Source organism: Macrotis lagotis, chromosome 2, assembly GCF_037893015.1.
Source record: "Macrotis lagotis isolate mMagLag1 chromosome 2, bilby.v1.9.chrom.fasta, whole genome shotgun sequence".
NCBI classification, from domain to species: Eukaryota; Metazoa; Chordata; class Mammalia; order Peramelemorphia; family Peramelidae; genus Macrotis; species Macrotis lagotis.
Genome location: NC_133659.1, coordinates 190,912,714 through 190,933,402, shown reverse-complemented (window position 1 = coordinate 190,933,402; position 20,689 = coordinate 190,912,714). Strand labels below are relative to the sequence as shown.

At 40.5% G+C, this 20,689-nt stretch overlaps 1 protein-coding gene across 8 annotated transcripts in view; it reads left to right on the top strand.

Annotated features, from left to right (window-relative positions):
• The window catches only part of ARHGAP23 (Rho GTPase activating protein 23), a 104,373-nt gene that overhangs the window by 58,913 nt on the left and 24,771 nt on the right, over nucleotides 1-20,689 (top strand). For all 8 annotated transcript variants that reach the window (XM_074224093.1, XM_074224092.1, XM_074224094.1 and 5 more), the window contains 6 exons: nucleotides 2,465-2,764; nucleotides 4,216-4,277; nucleotides 5,122-5,252; nucleotides 5,557-5,678; nucleotides 6,090-6,245; nucleotides 20,165-20,243. In XM_074224093.1, the coding sequence (XP_074080194.1) occupies nucleotides 2,465-2,764; nucleotides 4,216-4,277; nucleotides 5,122-5,252; nucleotides 5,557-5,678; nucleotides 6,090-6,245; nucleotides 20,165-20,243 (850 nt within the window). The remainder of the gene's footprint in view (nucleotides 1-2,464; nucleotides 2,765-4,215; nucleotides 4,278-5,121; nucleotides 5,253-5,556; nucleotides 5,679-6,089; nucleotides 6,246-20,164; nucleotides 20,244-20,689) is intronic.

Here is a 20,689-nt window from a genome sequence, read left to right as displayed (position 1 = left end):
GTAAATGTTCACATTGAAAATTTAACAGTCATCTCTGGAAGGCTGATTCTAGCTGGCTCCTGTACCCCCTCTGGATTGTTCCCACTGGTTCTCAGCTGACTTCCTGGGTTGACTCTAGCCCTAAACTAATCCCTTCAGAACAATTAAAGGTGAAAAAGTAGGATATAAGGGTGGGGATATATATTGTGTTCTGGTACAAGGGTTCCCAGAGATGCTTATGCTAATGTATGCTCCAAGACTTTAGGGATTGGGATAGGATCCTGGAGAATGAGATAAGGAGAACCTGGAATTCAGGAAAAGGAGTTGGCTGTGGAGGAGATAGAGGGTATTCATAGAATTTATAGACTCTTACAGATGCTGGAGGGGGACAGTTTGGAAGTGGTCAGTCAGAGGAAATATTTCTTAGGATAAAGTTTCCTTCTCCCCACTCCACCGCATTCCCCTTATAACATCCCTTATAATTGCTCACTAGGTTGTCTTCCTTTTCTTCAAATATGCCTTGCCTGTTTCTGGAGGTTGTTAATAAACAGGAAACGAGCCACCAGATTGGGATTTTAAGGAGAAGTCAGGGAGCTTGGATTATTCACCCCTGGATAATCCAATCTACATCTTGGGCAATCAGACACACCCAGTTCCAGCTCTATAAATGCCTACTGTACACTTTTGCACACCTTGTTATTAGTTCATTTACTCATCCTGGCTAAGTGAGTGAGAGCCCCTTTTCCCCAAATTAATCTGACTTAGGTAAAGATTTGAGAAAGGGAGGAATGAGGGAAGGGTTTTTTTTGGGGGGGGAGGTGTACAAACTTGGTTTTGGTTTAGTTCTGCTTTCTTGGGGACTGTGGAAGTCCTTAAGCACTAATGATAACTGATATTTAGCTCCAAAATTTGCAAAGTACTTCACCTATATTAGGGATTTTTATTCTGGAATCTACAGATAACCCCTCCCTTTTAAACCTCCTGGAGTTTATGAATACATTTTGGGAAGGGGGAAAGTTCTATGCAGGTAGATAGGAAATAATTGGAATTTTTATTTAACTATAGTTGATTTTCTTTGTAATCCTATCATTTTATTTTATGTTTTTATGAACATTCTTTTGAGAAGAGACCCACAGACTTCACCAGTGATCCATAGCACATACAAAGTTCAGAACTTTTGACTTACATTATCTCCTTTGAGCCTCACACCAACAACTTAGTGATGGTAGTTACTACAAGTATTATTAACTCCATTTTATGAATGAAGAAACTGAGACTTGGAGAGGCTATTTTCCTTGGTCACTCAGTAAATAATCAGAGGTGGGATTTGAACCCAAAGTCTTCCTGATATCAATCAAGCATTTTTATTTACTTCAATATATTGCTTCTCTTTAAATGACATCTTATTTCATGTTGTCCTTCCTGTTGTTTTCCACTTTGTAGATCACTTCAGATCTCACTGCCATCCATGGCTTGGGTGTGTAGGGAGTTTGGGACTGGAGAGATAACCCAGAGGACTGGAGTGAACTGTGATATGATATTAAACAAAATGAAAACATGTCTCTTAGGGTTAGCATAGGGGTGTTTTCCAACCCTGGGGGCAACCCTCCTTTTGCTAGTTACTTAAAAAAAAAAGAACTTTTAGGGTCTTTCCTTTTGGGAAGTCTAGTATGATGAGGCAACTGTTTGGTTCCTTCCGTCAGGGAATCCACCATTGTTGATTAGATCATTACAGAATTGGAGAGGGATATGGTACAGTGGAGAATACCAGATCTGGTGTCAGGTGATCTCTGTGACTTTTTACCTGTGTGATCTTTGACAAGTCACTTACTTTCCCTCTCTGAGTCTGTTTCCTTAACTGTTAAAAAGACCAGATTAGACTTAATGACTTCTAAATTGTCTTCTAAAGTTTGTGAAAAGGGAGGGCTCTTAAAATGAATGTGTCAGGTCCTTTTAGGAGCCTGTTTTCTGAGGGTGGTAGGCAAGAGCTATGAAGAGACATAAGGGTTAAGGATTTGATTTAGTAGCTGAAGAATTTGGTAGAAGGGAAAGAGTATTAGGTATGAAGTTCAAATTCTGCTTTGCCTCTTATTGAATGGGCAAGTCACTTGGGCTGAAATTTCTTCATCTGATAAATGAGGGGGTTGAACTAGGGGTCCCTTCTAGCTCCAAAACCATGATTCTGTGGGTAGATTACTAACAGAACAAGAGTTTGGGCAGCCATTTGGAAAAAAGTAGTGTGCCTATGGCCTGTTTCTCTGCCATCTCACTCCTATCCCCATTTTCTGTTGGATATTCAGAGGCTCTAGCTGAGTGACAATATTTTAAAGGCTTGGAATCACCTGAAAAACAGAACTAACCATGCCCACCAGCAGGGTCAGGGTCTGAGAGGGCTGAGGGAGGGATGGGAGGGAGGGGGCAATTGTAAGTTCAAGTTTTCACCTCTTTCTCTTCTCTTTCTTCTCTGTCTGTGTGTCTTCTGCAGAAAGTGGGTGGTGGCCTGCGCCAATGGAAACGTGTCTATGCTGCACTCCGGGCACACTCACTCTCCCTGGCCAAGGAGCGACGGGAGGCGGGCACGGCAGCGGGCGCAGGTGAGGAGGAGACGGCGCCCGTCTGCATCAGCTCGTGCCTGGTGGACATCTCCTACAGCGAAACCAAGAGGAGGCATGTGTTCCGGCTCACCACCGCTGACTTCTGTGAATATCTCTTTCAGGCTGAGGACCGTGATGATATGCTGGGCTGGATCAGAGCGATCCGGGAAAACAGCAGAGCTGAGGGCGAGGTGAGAACCTGGGGGCCTCCCACCATAATCACCACAGAGCAGTGGGGGCCATTTCTCCATTTGTCTCTCTTAAGCTATTTGAAAATTCCCTATTCCCATCTAGGCCCATTTCATCTACTCTGAGTAAACAAGTGAGGATTTTCCCTTTCTGTGGATCTTAGAGGATGAGATTACCTTCTCTCCTAATCTTCAAAGGCAGAATTCCTTCAGATTACCTCTCTGGTGGGGACAAAAATGGATAAGATGACCTTAGAAAGAGATAGAGAGGCCTAGCTACTGGAGACAGTGAAGTAACTATCTTTACACTTCCCCTTGATATTGTTTCCCAGGATTTTAGGAGCAGGCATGGACTGTGCTAATTTCAACCGTATTCCTTTCTCTGGTCCCGGATAGAGGTCAGGGCTCTCAGAATTGGGCCTTGTGAGCCCTAGCTCCAACCCACTGACACTTACTGGGTTTGTGATAGCAGTCAAGATTTCAGTTGGCACATCTTACCCTTTGCACCTCCTTACAATCTCTGAAAGGAGTGATCTTATTCTTTCCCCTCTGCACATTCCCCCCCCCCTAAAATCGGCTCTGCCTTGAGATACTTATATCCAGGAAGACAAGATGGAGCAGAAGGGTAGGCCTCTCTCCCAGGGGTTTCCATAACCAGGTGGTAGTGGGAATGTTGTGATATGGGTACTGCAGTGGTACCTCAGGATGGGAATAGGAACTGGTCCTGAGGGTCCACCTTTCTGTTTTAAGTACATAAGTCTTTTAACAGGAACTAGGAGGTAGGTTGAAGTAAGTGCCAAGAATGGCTGCAGAAGGTGCAGCTAGGTGGTATAGTGGATAAAGCACCTGCCCTGAAGTCATGAGTACCTGGGTTCAAATCCCTTCTCAGACACTTAATAATTACCTAGCTGTGTGGCCTTGGGCAAGCCACTTAACCCCATTTGCCTTGAAAAAAACTAAAAAAAAAAAAAAAAGAATGGCTGAAGGAAAATGACCCTGGTTCCCTCTTGCTTTCTCAGAACAAAAGTCTAAATCCAGGGCAGCTAGGTGGCACAGTGGATAGAGCACTGGCCCTGGAGTCAGGAGAACCTGAGTTCAAATCCAACCTCAGATACTTAATAATGACCTAGTTGTGTGGCCTTGGGCAAGCCACTTAACCCCATTTGCCTTGCAAAAAAACAAACAAAAAAAAGTCTAATTCCAAAAGAGAATGCAAGTTCATTCTCATAAATGCATAGCCTCTGATAAGAAAAATATTCATTTCCATTAAAGAGGTTCACCTTCCTTCCCAAATATGTTCTATTCCTCTAAAAAAAAAGAATGGGCAATGGGGGGAGAAGATGCCTGTTGTTTCACTGGGCACTCATGTTTGGTGTATTCTCTCTTTTTTCTTATCCTCCCTCTTCCTCTCTGTCTCTGCTTCTCTTTGTTCTTCCTCTTCTACCTCTCCCTAGGACCCTGGCTGTGCCAATCAAGCTCTGATCAGCAAGAAACTTAATGATTATCGAAAAGTAAGGTGAGGATTACCAGGCATCCTTCCATCACCAAGGCAGGGTGGTGGAGTCAGGAAGAATTGAGTTCAAATCCACTCTCAGATACTTACTAGCTTGAGACCCTGGGTAAATCACTTAACCTCTTGTTGACTTCAGTTTCCTCTGAATAAGGAATAATAAATGGGAATAATGATAGCATCTACCTCTTAGGGTGGTTGTAAGGATCAAATGAGATGATAAAAGTAATGTTTTTAGGTTTTTCCCCTTGGTCTTTCCACTTATGCCATTGTACTGGCAATGGTTCCAGGACAGAGGTGATGATGGAGGTTGTTGTTTTATATAACATCCTGGCCTTGGGGATTACAGTTCTCCTTCTGGGCTTCATTTTCTTCCCTTGTAAAATAAGAGTTGGGTTTAGATGGTCTCTAGGTCCCATCCAGTCCCTGATATCTTGAGTTTTCATGAGCAGAGAGAGTGGACTATGGAGGTAGTCTACTTTTATAGCAGCAGTGGAAAGAATACAGAATTGAGGCATCAGGAGACTTGGATCTGCCACTAATTGGTTGGGTGATTTTGAATAACCTAACCACTTAACCTCTTTGTATCTTTTCCTTTCCTATGAGATGATGGGATTGAACTAGATGACCCTGGGAATACATATAGTTTTGATAGACATCACATGCAGAGGATAAGGGAGCATATGTCCTGGGCACCTTGGGCCTATCAGGAAAGAACCTTGCTCTTATGCTGGAAGAAATGGGCTCAGTACCTATGGGGTGGGTCTATCAGGCTTAGGGAAAAGGTTGTTCTAAAGTGGTAGACTTCAATTAAGAACCCTCTACTCTTTTGCCTTTATTTATTTCCTAGCCATATCTCTGGTCCCAAAGCAGACTCCTCTCCCAAGAGCTCCCGAGTAATTGCAGGGCTCAAATCAGAGCTCCTGAAGCAGAATACTCCCCGATCTCCTAGGACCCAGGATCCTCCTTCAGGAACCAAAGGTAGGACACTGTAAAAGATGTAGGACTGGGGAGCCTACCATAGGATGGAGGGGAGAGTATTTCGGGGATAGTTGTTTGAGTAGAGTAGATTTGTGACTTTTTGAATCTCTTCCTGTGTCTTTCTAAATATATATATATATATATATATATATATATATATATATATATATATATATATATATTTCTATATAGAACTGCTATGTAGATATGTAGATGACCCAATCCTAGTGGATCAATGTCTTGGCTTCTTAAGTAACCATTGTGTTCTTTCTCCCCACTTCCACCCCCACCTTGGCATCCCCAGATGACAGTGCTGCCACCTCAAGAGCCCCCTGGGGTATCAATATCATGAAAAAAAATAAGAAACCCTCTCCAAGGGCATTTGGGGTTCGTCTGGAAGAGTGTCAACCTGCTGCTGACAACCAGGTAGGACCTAACACCTTAGGAGTAGTGACTGGGAACAGGGAATGTGTGTGTGTGTGTGTGTGTGTGTGTGAGAGAGAGAGAGAGAGAGAGAGAGAGAGAGAGAGAGAGAGAGAGAGAGAGAGAGAGAGAGAGAGAGAGAGAGAGGGTATTTGAGACTTGTTATTTTGGATTTGTTTTACTCAGAACCCAGAAATACACATACACACAGTAGGAAAAGGGAGGGCAATATTTCTTGCCCATCTCCCCCCAAAGAAGGACATACAGACATGGATGGACACACACACACAAAGAGTTTTACCTACAGGGAACAGCCCAGGTCTTAGTATGTTTCCCACTTCTCTTGCCTCCTGCCCCCCAACTTATTTATATTTATTGGTAAATAATGATGATGCCTCTATATCTCTTCTGCAGCGGGTACCCCTGATTGTGTCAGCGTGCTGCCGAATGGTGGAAGCAAGAGGGCTGGAGTCTATGGGCATTTACCGAGTACCGGGCAACAATGCTGTTGTATCTAGCCTGCAGGAACAGTTAAACCGAGGGCCTGGGGATATCAACCTTCAAGATGAGGTTAGTTTGTCGGTAACTTTTTTTTTTTTAAATCAGTTTGTTGATCTGAGTGTATGACTGAGACTAGGGATGTGGTGAAAGGTACTTGCCTGCCTATGTTCTGACTGAATATTATTGTCAAATGAGGAAGTATCTATTGAGTACCTACTATAGCAAACTCTGAAGAACTTTTCCTGTCACTCCTCTGCTCAGACCCCTGCTGTGGTTCCCTATTGCCTGAATAAAGTTCAGATTCTTTTCCTGGTATTTAGGGTCAATTACAATTTGGTGCTGCTCCTACCTTTCAGCTTTATTTCACAATCTAGTCACGTACTTGCTCATACTAGAGGTGTCAAACTCAAATAGGAATAGGGGCACTAATTTATAAATAAAGATCTTTGTGGGCAATGAGAGGACTTTATTTTATTTTTTATTATTTTTTATTTTTTCAAGGCAAATGGGGTTAAGTGGCTTGCCCAAGGCCACACAGCTAGGTAATTATTAAGTGTTTTCGACTGGATTTGAACCCAGGTACTCCTGACTCCAGGGCCGGTGCTTTATCCACTGCACCACCTAGCCGCCCCTCGGACTTTATTTTAAAATGTAACATTGTCCATGATTTTTTACATTTTTATTTACTCTGTTAAATATTTTCCAATTACATTTTTAATATGTTTTAACCACACTTGAAAGTGTTGCAGCCACATGAGATAATGCCACAGATTTGATACCTCAGCTCTACACTTTGCCAGTTCCACACCTTTGCTCACATGTTCCCTAGGCCTAAAATTGTTTCCCCTATCTCCTCCTGCTAGGTAGTGAAATAGATGGAGAGCTGGTTCTGGAGTCAGAAAGACTCATCTTCTGGCTTCAAACACTTACTAGCTATGTGGCTTGGACAAGTCACTTAATCTTTGCTTGCCTCAGTTTCCTCAACAGCAAATTAAGGATATAATAATAGCACCTATCTCCTAGAGTTGTTGTAAGGATCACATGAGATAATATCTGCAAAACCCTACAGTGATTGGTATGAAGTAGGTACATTTTAAATGTTAGACCATGGAATCACTTAGATTCTTTAGTAGAGGAATAATGTGGTCAGACTATATCACCCCCACCATGACCATCATAGTTTTGTTGTTCAGTAATTTCAGTTGTGTCTAATTCTTTTTTGACCCTATTTGGGCTTTTCTTGGCAAAGATACTGAAGTAGTTTGTTATTTCCTTCTCTAGATCATTTTACAGATGAGGAAACTGAGGCAATCAGAGTAGTTAAGTGACCAGAGTCTCAATAAACAACTCAGTCCAGATTTGAATTCAGTTCTTACTTACTCCAGCCCAGGATTCTATCTACCCTGTCACCTAGCTGCCCCTATTGTAAGAGCTTCTTAATGGATCTCCTTGACTCAAGTGTCTCCCCTCCCAAATCCATCTTCTACTCAGCTGCCAAAGTCACCTTCCTAAAGCACAGGTCTGATCATTTCTGTCTGTCTCAATTTCTCTCTCTCTCTCTCTCTCTCTCTCTCTCTCTCTCTCTCTCTCTCTCCTGTCTTTCCATCTCTCTGAATCTCTCTCTTTTCACACACATACAGAAACACACTCACACACACTACTCACAATCTTCAGTGGCTCTCCCTATTGCCCTAAGGATCTAGTATTGACTCTTCTGTTTGTATTTAAAGTTCTTTACAGCCTGACACCAAGTTCTTTTCAGGTTTACTACACATATTATTCCACTTCATGCATTTCCATATGAACCAAACTGTCCTACTTGGTCTTCCTTATACTGTACATTCCATCTCTAGTCTCCATTGCCCAGGCTGTCCTCTGAACTCCCTCCTTGACTGGCCTCTTGAGAATCCCTAACATTCTTCAAAGCTCAGATCAAGTACCAGATCCTTACAGGAAGCCTCTCCTGATCTCTCAAGCTGCTCATACTATTCAACTCCACCCCAATGACTTTTTCATAGATGTATGTATGCATTAATGTATGTATATATGTCTATGCACATATATGCTTTATTACTTTGTTCATATTGTTTCAGCCAATAAGAAACAAAACCCTTGGTGACTAGGACTATTTTTTTTGGTATATCAAGTGCCTGGTATCATGCCTGATGAATAGTAGGTGCTTAATAAATGCTCGTTGAATGATGGGGACAGAATAGGTTGCTGGCAAAGAAACAAATTAAAGAACCAAAGCTGTAATCCAAGCATTCAAAGCTACATAAGTAGTGTGAGAATTGAGAAAAATGAATGAATGGAAGGAAACACTGTGCTAAGTGCTCTAGAAATATTATCTTATTTGATCCTCATAACAACCCTGAGAGATAGATACTATTATTATACCCATTTTATAAATGAAGAAACTGAGTTAGAGATTCCAAACTAATAAGCAACACTTACTAGCTGTATGACCCTGAGCCTGGAGTCAGGAAGACCTGAGTTCAAATATAGCTTGAGTGACCTTGGGCAATTTAAACTCTTAACCTCTCTTAATCTCTGTCTGTTTCCTCAACTCTAAAATGAGGATAATAGCAGTCAGTACCTTTCCAAGGTCATATGGTTAGTGTCTCAGGTCTTCTTGACTTCAGATCCAGTACTGTGTCCACTGAGTTACCTAGGTACTTAGAGATCTTTCAAAGGAACCAAAGATAATTGATGCCATTAGGAAAAACCTAGATGAAAGAATTCCAAAAGATCTTGACATTGAATTGAATAAAATAAAATAAAATGTATCAGAATAAATGGACTCAAACAAGCCATGTCCCAAGTATAGTAGGAATTTATTCCTTTCCTCTTTCCCCCTCATCCCAGGAATTCCAGCTGAGGCTGGATGCCCACTTGTCAATCATGTTGTCAAGGACATTCTTGTTCAGGTTTGGGCTGTCCTGGAGGGCCTCTTCTGAAGTTCTGAGATTCTGGAGAGATAACAAGAGCTGTAAGGCATGATGACAAATTTTTTGAGCATGGTATTATCATAAACAGAAACAAGGGAGTGGAAGAGAAGGGCTGCTTTTGGAAGAGGAAGGTGATGAATTTGATTTTAAACATGTTCAATTTGAAGTCTTGTAAGGTCATCCAGGTAGAGATAGCATCTGATGCTTGTGTCTTGCCTCTGAGATTATTTTCAGTTTATCCTATCTATATTTTATTTGGGGATGTTATCTTATCCATTAGACTATGAGCTCCTTGGGGGCAGGTACTTTTTATGGTTTTGTTTTGTACACCCAAACTTTAGTGCAGGAAATTACACTAGTAGATATTTTTAAAGACTTGTTGACTTGACTCTGATAGGCATTTGGAAATATGGGGGTGGAGTTTGAGAGAGAGCTGAACTGGAAAAAATCAATCCAAGATATATTAAGTGCTTACTGTTGGGAAGAGCACTCTACGATATGTTCCAAGCATTCAGTTAATTTAAATACAATAAACCCTTCTTAAATCACCCACTATGTTCTCAGGCATCTTCTGAGTCCTGAGGACACAAAGAAAAAAAAAACAAACAAACAAGCATCTGCCTTCATAGAGACATCTGTTACATCTGTTGAACCCATTAGAAAAGGTTTGTTTTCTAAGAGTAAGAGTATATTGAGAGAAACGTCAGTGGACTGGGGCATTGAGCTTTGGGGAACACCCCAAATTAGAAGGGAGAAGGAGGAAGAGAATGAGTGATAAAAGAGGTAGGAGTGAGGTCAAAGTTATGGAATAATCATAGAAGGTCAAGAGGATGAGGGCAAAGTAGAGGACAGTGGCAGATGTGAAATAGTTTCAAGAAGGGTGTGATCTATGAGGCTTGATTTATAGTTTTGAATGCTGTAATCTAAGAAAATTGAGAAGAGGCCATTGGATTTAGCAATCAGGAAGGCATTAGTGACTTCAAGAAAGCAGTTTCAATAGACTTATGAACATTAAAGGCAGATTGCCGGAGGTTGGGAATAAATCAAGAGGGAAGGAGACATGCCATCTATTTGTTCTTTTGTATAACATTATCCATCATGTCCTTGGGGAATACAATTCTCTGTCTAGGTTTCAAAAGAAAGGAGAGTGGATTGTAGCTAGAAGAGGAAGCAGGGATCCTCTGTGTGTTTGCGATGGCCAGTCCTAATTTTCCTCTCTCCTTTCCCCACATATCCATCAGTTGCCAAAGCTTGTCATTTCTAATCCTACAGCATCTCTGTTATACATTCCTTCCTCCCCACTTACATAGCCACTTTCTTAATCCAGCTGCTCATCACCTCTTGTGCAGCTCTGGCAATAACCTTGTATATGATTCCCCTGTCTCACGTCTATTCTCCTTCTAACCATTCTTCATAAAGCTGAAAAACTTTTTCCAGGTTTGATCCTTGGTAAATGAATCAACAAGCATTTATTAAGTGTTCATTATATGACAGATGATGTCCTAGATGCTGGAGATAAAATACAAAAAATAAAATAGCCACTATTGGTTTTTTCCTTTAAAAAAATAGGACTTTCCCCCCCAATTACATGGAAAGACAATTATCAACATTCATTTTTTGAAAGACTGAATTCCAAATTTTTCTCTCTCCTTCCCTTCCCCAAAATAGCAACAACATACCAGTTTATACATGTGAAATCATGTAAAACATATTTCCATATTAGTATTGTAAAAAAAAGAAACAGAACAAAAGAAAAAACCAAAAATGTGATAATAACATGCTTTGATCTATATTCAGATTTCATCACTTCTTTCCATGTCTGTGGATACTGTTTCCCTATGAGTTTTTGGGAACTGTTGGATCTTTATATTGTTTGGAAGAACTAAGTCAATCGTAGTTGATCATTAAACTTGAATATTACTGTTTCTGTGTACAATGTTCTCCTGATTCTGCTCACTTCACTCAGCATGGATTCATGTCTCTCCAGGTTTTTCTGAAAGTCCCTTGCTCATCATTTCTTAAAGTACAATATAATATTCTATCACAATCATATGCCACAACTTTTTTCAATCATTCCCCAATTTACGGGCATCCCCACAATTTCCATTTTTTTGCCACCACAAAAAGTGCTAAAACAGTCACTATTCTCAAGAAACTTACATTCATGAAAGAAAAGATAAATACTTAGATGGACATATGCAAATGCATTGAATCTTGAAGGAAGAGAGGGATATTATAAGGTAGGCGTAAGGAGACAGAGTATTCCAGGGATAGGAGGATAGCAAGTACAAAGGGAGAGACACAAGTGATGAAGTCCTGAATGTGAAAAACTCAGAGTAGTTTGACTGGCTCACAGACTCTGAGAGCAGAAGTAATGTAAAAAAGGCTGAAAAGATGTATTGGGATCACATAGTAGAGTATTTTAAAAGCTAAATAGAGGAGTGTGTGGTTGATCTTAGAGACAATAAGAAACCATCAGAACTTATTAAGTACAGGAGTAGCATGGTCAGATCTACCCTTCAGGAAAACTACTTTGGCAGTTGAGATGGAAGATGACTTGGAGAGGGGAAACCAGTGAAGAGGCCGTCTGGGAAGGGGGTGCCAAGGGCCTAAACTACACTGGTTACTCTGTGAATACAAAGATTCAAGTAGAAGAAGAAAGGCAAGATTTGGCAACTGATTGGAGGATATATGGAATGAAGGAGAGTAAGGAGTCAGGAGTAATGCCAAGGTCATGAATCCAGGAAATTAGAAGGATGATGGCATCTTTGACAGTGATATGGAAGTTCAGGAGAGGAAAGATGTAGTTCTGTTTCAGAAATGTTGATTTTGAGATGTCACTGGGATAACTGAATGGAAATATCCAAGTGGCAGCTGGTGACTGATAGGCAGCTGGTGACCTGTGACCTGTGACTGGAACTCAGGGAAGAGACTGGAGCTGATTATATAGATTGGTGAGTCTTTTATGAAACTTGTGAACTGATGAACATTCACAATTGGGGGCATGCTATGGAGGATGAGTCAGCAAAAGAGATGGAACCAAGCTAGTGGGAGAGTTAGGAGGAGATTCAGGTGAGATAGATGTCAAGGAAATCCAGAGACAATAGGATTATCCAAGAGGAGAACATGATTAATCATGTGTTTGGAGTCATTAAAAAATAAAACTATATAAAAAAAAGATTAAATCAGCAGTACATGGTATAGCCACATTGGAGAAGAGGGACCCCAGAGGCCATCTATCTCAAGGTCTCCATTTTACAGAGGCAACTAAGGCCTAGTGAGGTAAAGGGTTGCCCATAGTTACTCTGATAGTGTCTGAGGAAGGATTTGAATTTAGGACTTTCTGATCCCCGGCCCAATTCTCCACTCACTGCACTATATATTTATATTATAGAATAGTTTCTTGTTCAGATATAGGTTGAACTATATGGTTCCTGGTATCAAAGACACAGGAGGTAATTTAAATACAATTGGGAAATATTTAACAGAATTAACAAAATTACAATTAAATAGAGATAATATGAATATGTATTTTTCTAAATCAACATGGATTGTAGGGATCCTTATGTGTGGTTTAGTGGCCCTTCATTTCTATTGAGTTTGACTGAACTGATCCAAACTATTGTGAGAGCCTTCTAACAGCTCTCCCTGCCCTCACAGTTCTCCAGCCCTTCTCGATTCATCCCAGACCCCAGAGCTAGTGGAGTTTTTCCTAAAACACAACTTTGATCACACACATCACTCATCTGTTCCTTACAAACCTCCTATAGCTTCTTTTTACCTTCCTATAAAATCCAAACTCTTTCACCTCTTATTTAAGGCCCTCTCCAAATCTGGCCCCAATGTCCCTTTCCCACATGCATCCTGATTCCAGTCTAGTTGGCTTACTTTCTTTTTCCCCAAAATACAAAACCCCCAAACCAACATCCTCATATTTTCCTCCCTCTATACTCTTGCTGTTCTTCTCATCTTGAAAGCTGCCCTATCCTTGACCTCCCCTCTTCCCCTGTCTCCACCTATCTTTCCAAACCTACCAATCAAACCTTCCATCTTCTGGCCAGATTCAACCTATTCAAACCCAGAAGTCACCCTCCAAGAAGTCCTCCCTGTTTTCTAGTTCTCGCTCCTTTCTCTGTGACATTATATTTCTCTTTGTAAATTTCATAATTTGATTGATCTCATCTGACCTGGATGCTTGTGTGAGATACTGGGGTGGGGGTGAGCGGTCATATAGAAAGAGTGCAATATCTGGAATCAGAACAAAGGATTAAATCTTGACTCTGTTCCACGGTACCTGGCTGACCTTGGGAAAGTTATTTCAGTTTTCTCTGCCACAATTTCCTTATCTATAAGAGGGGAATTGGGCTACATGGCTCTAAGGTTCCCTCTTAGAATCCCTGATCTAATGCTTATATGGTCAACTAGACCACAAGATGTAAGTTAGTATTCAATAAAGTACTGAATGGATGAATACAATGTAAAACAACCAATAGACCTAACATACTTTTTCATGTAAATAGCCAATCAATTAGTAAGTAGTTATAAATTATTTACCAAGAGATAGATAATATGCTAAACACTAAGAATATAAGAAAATAGATCCCCAATCTTACATAGTTTACATTTTAATGGGGAGACAAATATGCTATGAATTGACCAAAGTCACACTGGAGGGTTAGCATCAGAGATAAGATTTGAATCCAAGTCCTCTGAGTGAGAATAGCTAGTACTGCTATAAGGTGTTGCTTCCCAATTCTGCTAAATACTTCCTTTGTGATATGACCCACTTTGTCATCTCTGGGCCTTGATTTCCTCATCTGTAAAATAAGAGACTGAATCAAAGATTTTTTTTCAGACCAACTTCTTTTATTTGTTTGCTTCTTGTCTCTCCTCCCCTCTCTCCCCAATTAGATTCTGAGTTCCTAAGGATAGGGACTGTCTTTTGCCTCATTGTGTAGTCTCAGTGCTTTGCATAGTTTCTGCCACCTAAGTAGGTACTCACTCTCCCATGTTAATTCTTTAAAAAAAATCTAGGTAGGAGAGCTATGGCATTAGAAGGAATATCAGATACTTCAGAGAAGTCATGGAAGTCTTTTACCTGGATCAGCAGGAACATGTATGTGAAGGGAATAAGGACTGAAACCAACCTGCAAGGGATTAGGGATTGGCAGAAATTCAGGAAGTAGAGTATAGATTAGATTTTTGAGCTGTTTGTTACATTTTATCAGTTAAATTTGTTGGGGTGGGGAGGCTTGTCTTTGGTACTTGGTGTGTGGAGCAGCATTGCCATCTGCTGGTCTAAATGCATAATTAGTTAGCAGGCTTTTAGACTATATTCATATATTCAACTCAAGCAGGTATCAATAAATCATTAAGTCTTAAGACCCTACCATGTTCTGGGCATTGTGTTAGTTACTAGAGAAAAAAAATCTCTTCCTTATATTCAATCACTGCGTGTCTGCTGGTTCCTTCTCTATTGTCTACAACCCCACTGAGACCCTCTTCCCTATTCTTAAAAAGCCTTCTCTGGCCCCTTCTATTCTATATCATCCTATATCTCTATCTTCCCTTTCTCAGCCAAACTTCTAGGAAAAAAGCTCTTTATGCTGGATACTGCTACAATTTTTTTTTAATTTGTTTGCTTCTTGTCTCCCCCCCCCCCATTACATTATGAGCTCCTAAAGATAGGGACTGTCTTTTGCCTCATTGTGTAGTCCCAGTGCTTTGCATAATATCTGGCAAATAAGTAGGTGCTTAATAAATGTTCAATGACAGGCTCTTCTCTCACTCTTTTTTTCAACCCTTTGCAATCTGACCTTCCTGAGAAATTCCTGAGAAGAGAGAAAAAAAGTTACCAGTGAGATCTTAATTGCTAGATCTAATAATCTTTTAAAAAATCCATAATCTTTCTTTTCTGCACCATTTGACCCTGTTGACTATCTTCTCCTTTTGAGTATTCTTTCTGTTCTTTCTGTTTAGTTCTCTGTCTCTGTCTCTCTGTCTCTCTGTCTCTCTCTCTGTCTCTCTCTCTCTCTCTCTGTTCTTCTTCTACCTGTGTGACTACCTTCTCATTCTCCGTTGATGGATCAATATCCATATCTTGCCCTGTAACTGCTGTAACTGTGGGTATACCCCAAAACACTGTCCTAGGTTTTCTTCTATTCTGTCTCTTTTCTTGGCTCTATCTCCGTTTCTCTTACTCCATATCTCTATCTCTTTCTGTCTTTCTCCATCTCTCTTTAGTTTTTTTTATTTTTTATTTATTTAAGGCAATGGGGTTAAGTGACTTGCCCAAGGTCACACAGCCAGGCAATTATTAAGTGTCTGAGGATTTGAACTCTGGTCCTCCTGACTCTAGGGCCAGTGTTCTATCCACTGCACCATCTAGCTCCCCATCTTTCTTTCTGTCTCTCTCTCCATCACTCAGTGTGTCTTGAGCTTCTTACCTCTCTCCATCTCTCATTTCTCTTTCTCTCCCTCCTTCATTTTTCTGTTTGTTTCTCTGTCTGTCTGTCTCTCTGTCTTTTTCTCCTATACTGATGACTATCAGATTCATATATTTTTTCCCTGAGCTCTAATTGCACATCACATAATAGTTATTGGATATTTAGACCTGGATGCTCCATATGTATCTCAAATGCAGCATGTCCAAAATAGATCTTATCTTTCCCCCCAAAATGTCTGTCTTCTAAATTTCCCTTTCTTTGAAGAGGGGACCACTAACCTTTCAGTTACCCAGATTTGTAACCTTGATATCATCTTAGGCTCTTCATTATCACTTCACTCACCTCTCCAATTACTGATAGATCATGTTGCTTCTACCTCTTCCACAACATCTCTCATGAACACCCCATTCTCCCTGCTCCCACAGCCACTGCCCTAATTCAGGTTCTCATTATCACTATTCTGGACTACTGCAATAACCTCCTAATTGACCAGCCTCAAATATCCCTCTTCGCCGGACCATTTTCTCCACAGCTGCCAGTGATTTTCCTTAAGTGTACATCTGAACACATCATCCCTTCATTTCAGTAAACTCCAGTGGTTCCCTATTTCCTGTAAGTTTGAATGCATACTACTTTATTTGGCATTTTAAGCCCTTTACATATATCTAGGCCCCATTCTATCTTCCCAGCCTCATAATACAATATTTCTCTCTCTGCACATTACAGTCCAGTCAAACTTGCCTCCTTACTGTTCCTCATATACAACACTTCATCACCAGTCTCTGTCTCTAATCTCCTCACCCAAGCCTGAACTGCATTCTCTTTTCACCCCCAACTTTTAGAACCCTTAACTTCCTTCAAGCCACCACTCACATCCCCTTCTACATGTAGTCTCTTTTGATCTCTCCAAATATTGTTGTTGCCCTCCCACCCAATTATTTGTATCTATTATGAATGTACATATATTTGTGTGTGTGTGTGTGCACGCACACACACACACACACACACACACACACACACAAACACGCTGCCTCTGCTTTCAAGACCATAAGAAAATGAATTTTTTTCCTTGTATTTTCAATGCTTAGCATAGTGCTTGGTGTTTAGTAGGGGATTTAATGAATATCTGTTACTTCAATGATTGAAATAACCACTCAAAAATATTCATTCTATAGAGGGGTAATAATAGGTTCGATGAGTCTATATATTGTTGCTGCTGCTTTGTTTGTTGTTTGTCCTTCATTCTTGAAGGGGACCAATGACAGTATGAGGGTGATGTCTTGATTTGTGAATAAATTGGACATGAATGAGGCAGAGCAGCCTCCCTGGAGTGGGGAAACCTTAATAGCTGGAGGAATCAGGAAAGGTTTCATATAGTAAGTAGATAGTGCTTGAAGCAGAACTTTGAAGGAAACCAGAGATTCTAAGAAGGCAAAGGTGAGGAACGAGGCAGGAATTGGGGAAACTTGGGCAAAAGTATGGAATTAGGAAATGGAGTGCCTGTTGAGGGAAATATTGAAGCCAATTTGACTGGATTAAAGAGTGTGTGAAGTGGAGAAATGTGTAAGAAAACCAAGACAGGTAGGATGGTGTCAGGTTGCAAAGAATTTTAAATGCCAAAACAAAAGTTTGCACTTGATCCTAGACACAACAGGGAGACATTGGTATTTATTGAGTAGCAGAGTGACATAGTCAAACCTGTGTTTCAGAATTATTCCTTTGGCAGTGGAGGGTGAATTGAAAAACGGCTGAACTTGAGTGCAGAGACCAATTATGAGTTTATTATATAGTCCATTTGAACAGCTAGGTGGTGCAGTGGGTGGAGCACCAGACTTGAAGTCAGAAAGATTCATCTTCCTGAGTTCAAATCTGGCCTCAGATACTTATTAGCTATGTGACTCTGGGCAAGTCACTTTACCCTGTTTCTTTATCTGTAAAATGAGCTGGAGGAGGAAATGACAAACCAAACAAAATGGAGAAACAAAATTGACTGAAACAACTGAACAACATAAACAAGCATGTGAAAAGAACTAGGAGTATGGTCCTTTGAAGAGAGAGAGAGAGAGAGAGAGAGAGAGAGAGAGAGAGAGAGAGAGAGATGCTAAAGATATAAACATAGCTTGAGTAATTAATAATAGCTATTATTTATAGAGTACTTTCAGATTTGCAAAGTGCTTTACATATGCAATCTATTTTAGCCTCACAATGCTGGAAGATAAGTGTTCCTGTTAACCCCATTTTATAGATAAGGAAACTGAGGCTAAGAGAAGTTAAATGACTTTCTCAGAGTCACTTAGCTTGCAAAAATCTGAGGCAGGACTTAGATCTTCTTGACTGTAGGTCTAATTTCTTGCTGTTTAAGATTGCCCAAATTCTACCATTTGTTAAATATTAATTGTGTATAGAGCACTGTACTAGACCATGGAGGACATGAAAAGGTTAGATAAGGCCAAAACCTTTTTATTAAAGAGAATACAGTTTGACATATATCTTAAGTTGAAAAGGACTCGAGGTCATTTCATCTAACCTCCTCATCCTTTAGATGGGATAACTGAGGCAACAGAGGTGCTCAAAGTTCCTCAGGGAACTTGAGTTCCTGAGTTCAAATGTGGTCTCAGATATTTATTAGCTGTGTGACCTTGGACAAGTCACCTCACCCTGTTTGCTTCAGTTTCCTTATCTATAAAATGAGCTGGAGAAGGAAATGGCAAACCATTCTAGTATCTTTGCCAAGGAACTACCAAATAGGGTCACCATCAGAAACTACTGAACAACAGGAACAGGCTGATTTTTCACCATCCCCTGTCTATTCGCTGTACTTCTTTGCCTCAGGGAACTTTGAGGAGGGCCAGCATTAGAGATTTTGACTTCCAAGTTTGTCAGTATTTCTTCCTAATAACTAAAATTGAAATCTCTCTTTTTGACAGACAAAGAATTCTTTTAGTGATAACCCTTTGAGGTGGATCGTACAAATCTACCAAAGAGAATGGTTTAGGGAGTGGTCAATCAAGATGGCCTTGCAGTCAGTGGATCTGGATTTCTCTTAATTCCTACCTCTCTGGATTTTACTTTCCTCTTCTGTAAAAAGATACTGGCTGGATGACATGGCCTCTAATCTTCCTTTCAATTAAAAAAAAATCTATAGAACTTTGAGGTAATAGCACAGAGGAATTAAGAAACTTTCCCAGAGTCACACAGTTACAAAGTTTCAGAGTCATTCAAACCTAGGTCTTTTGGCTCTAAGCCCAGGGTGCTTTATGTAACTGTAGCATAAAGGAATACATAAGCTAGATACAAAATGATATTGAGGAATGTGGGGGAAGATCAGTAGGATTTAGGGAGAGGGCAGCATTGGAGTTGGGTTACAAATGATGGAAGGATTTCAACAGGTGGGGTGAAAGGGGAGAGGACATTCCAGGCATAGGGAACAGGTCACGGAGGCAAAGAAGTACAGCGAATAGACAGGGGATGGTGAAAAGTCAGCCTGTTCCTGTTGTTCAGTAGTTTCTGATGGTGACCCTATTTGGTAGTTCCTTGGCAAAGATACTAGAATGGTTTGCCATTTCCTTCTCCAGCTCATTTTATAGATAAGGAAACTGAAGCAAACAGCGTGAGGTGACTTGTCCAAGGTCACACAGCTAATAAATATCTGAGACCACATTTGAACTCAGGAAGAAGAGATTTCCTGATTTCAGGCCTGACACTGTTTACTGTGCCACCTAGCTTCCCACTACTCTATACTAGGCTACTCTATACTTACCCAGTCAAACTGACCTTCCCCGAGCCCAGCTTGCCCTTCCACTTTTTCCCACCTTCACAGCCAACTCCTTGTACTAGCATCCTTTCCCCTTTCCTTCCCTCTTATCTGACCAGTTCAATTCCTATCTATCCATTAAAGTCCAAGTCAAAGCCATCTCCTTAACCAGGAAACCTTCTATCATTTCTATGCCCTATTTGTCTCCTTTTCACCTAAGTTAATAATTCAGCTAATAATGACCTTTGCCTGTTGGATCTTACCTAGTGTCTTTTTTTTCCATCTGTTGTGTACTTAACATGCATTTAAAAAATAAGTTTATTGATATCCATGATTTTTACCTTACCCCTATTTCTCAATATATCCATCCTGAGCCCTAACCCTTTGAGCTGCCTTTTAGAACAAAAAAAAAAAAAGAGAGAGAAAAAGAAGCCTAGCAAAATTAATGAATCAGGGCCAAGTTGATTGTACATGCATTGTTCCATATCCCCATTCTCCCACCTCTGTCAGGAAGGGAATTGCCTTTTCATATATCTTTTTTTTTTAAGGAAAAATTCAATTATCAGCAATCTTCTTAGAAAAATTATTTGTTATTTGTTCTTTTGAATTCTTGTTGTATTTATTTTGTCATGAAGGTTATTTATGTGTGTGCCATGCCCCTACTTGATTATAAGTTCTATGAGATCAGAGCTCTGGTCTTATACAGAAAATGTTTACTCAAAAGATGCTGTGGTCACAACCCTGGAACTGTTTTCTCCTTGGGCTAACATGGAGGGAGGGAGACATAGGGGCTTTGTTTGGCTTGTGAAGGACTTCCTGTCTCTCTTCTTTACTTCCTAGCGTTGGCAAGACCTCAATGTCATCAGCAGTCTCCTCAAGTCATTCTTCAGAAAACTGCCAGAGCCTCTGTTCACTGATGGTGAGTGGCTGGCTGTAGGGGGAATGGGGAAGGAATGTTCCTTTCTTAGCTACAAGGTTCTTTTGAGTGGAAGACCTAATAGTGGGCCAACTCTCTGTGTCTCTGAGAGACTCCCTCCTCCTGCACTGGGTTGGCAGTTACTGATCCCTTAAGGGAGTTCCATAAGGCCTAGAGGACTGATCTCTAGATAACTTTCCCCTGCTGAATTTTTATTTCTTGGAGATAAGTAGGTACTTTCTTCTAAGCATTGTTCATTAGCTCAGATCTTCTTTCTCTCTTGGCCAGATATACACAAGGGATGTTTGAGTATAAACAGTGATAGATCAGAGAGTGCCATGAATGGAAATACAATGGTATTCATGATAATGAACACCCTTAAATGTGGGCACCTATGGCTATCCCTCCCATTCTCAACACAGCAAATGATTTCTTCAGTGATATTAACT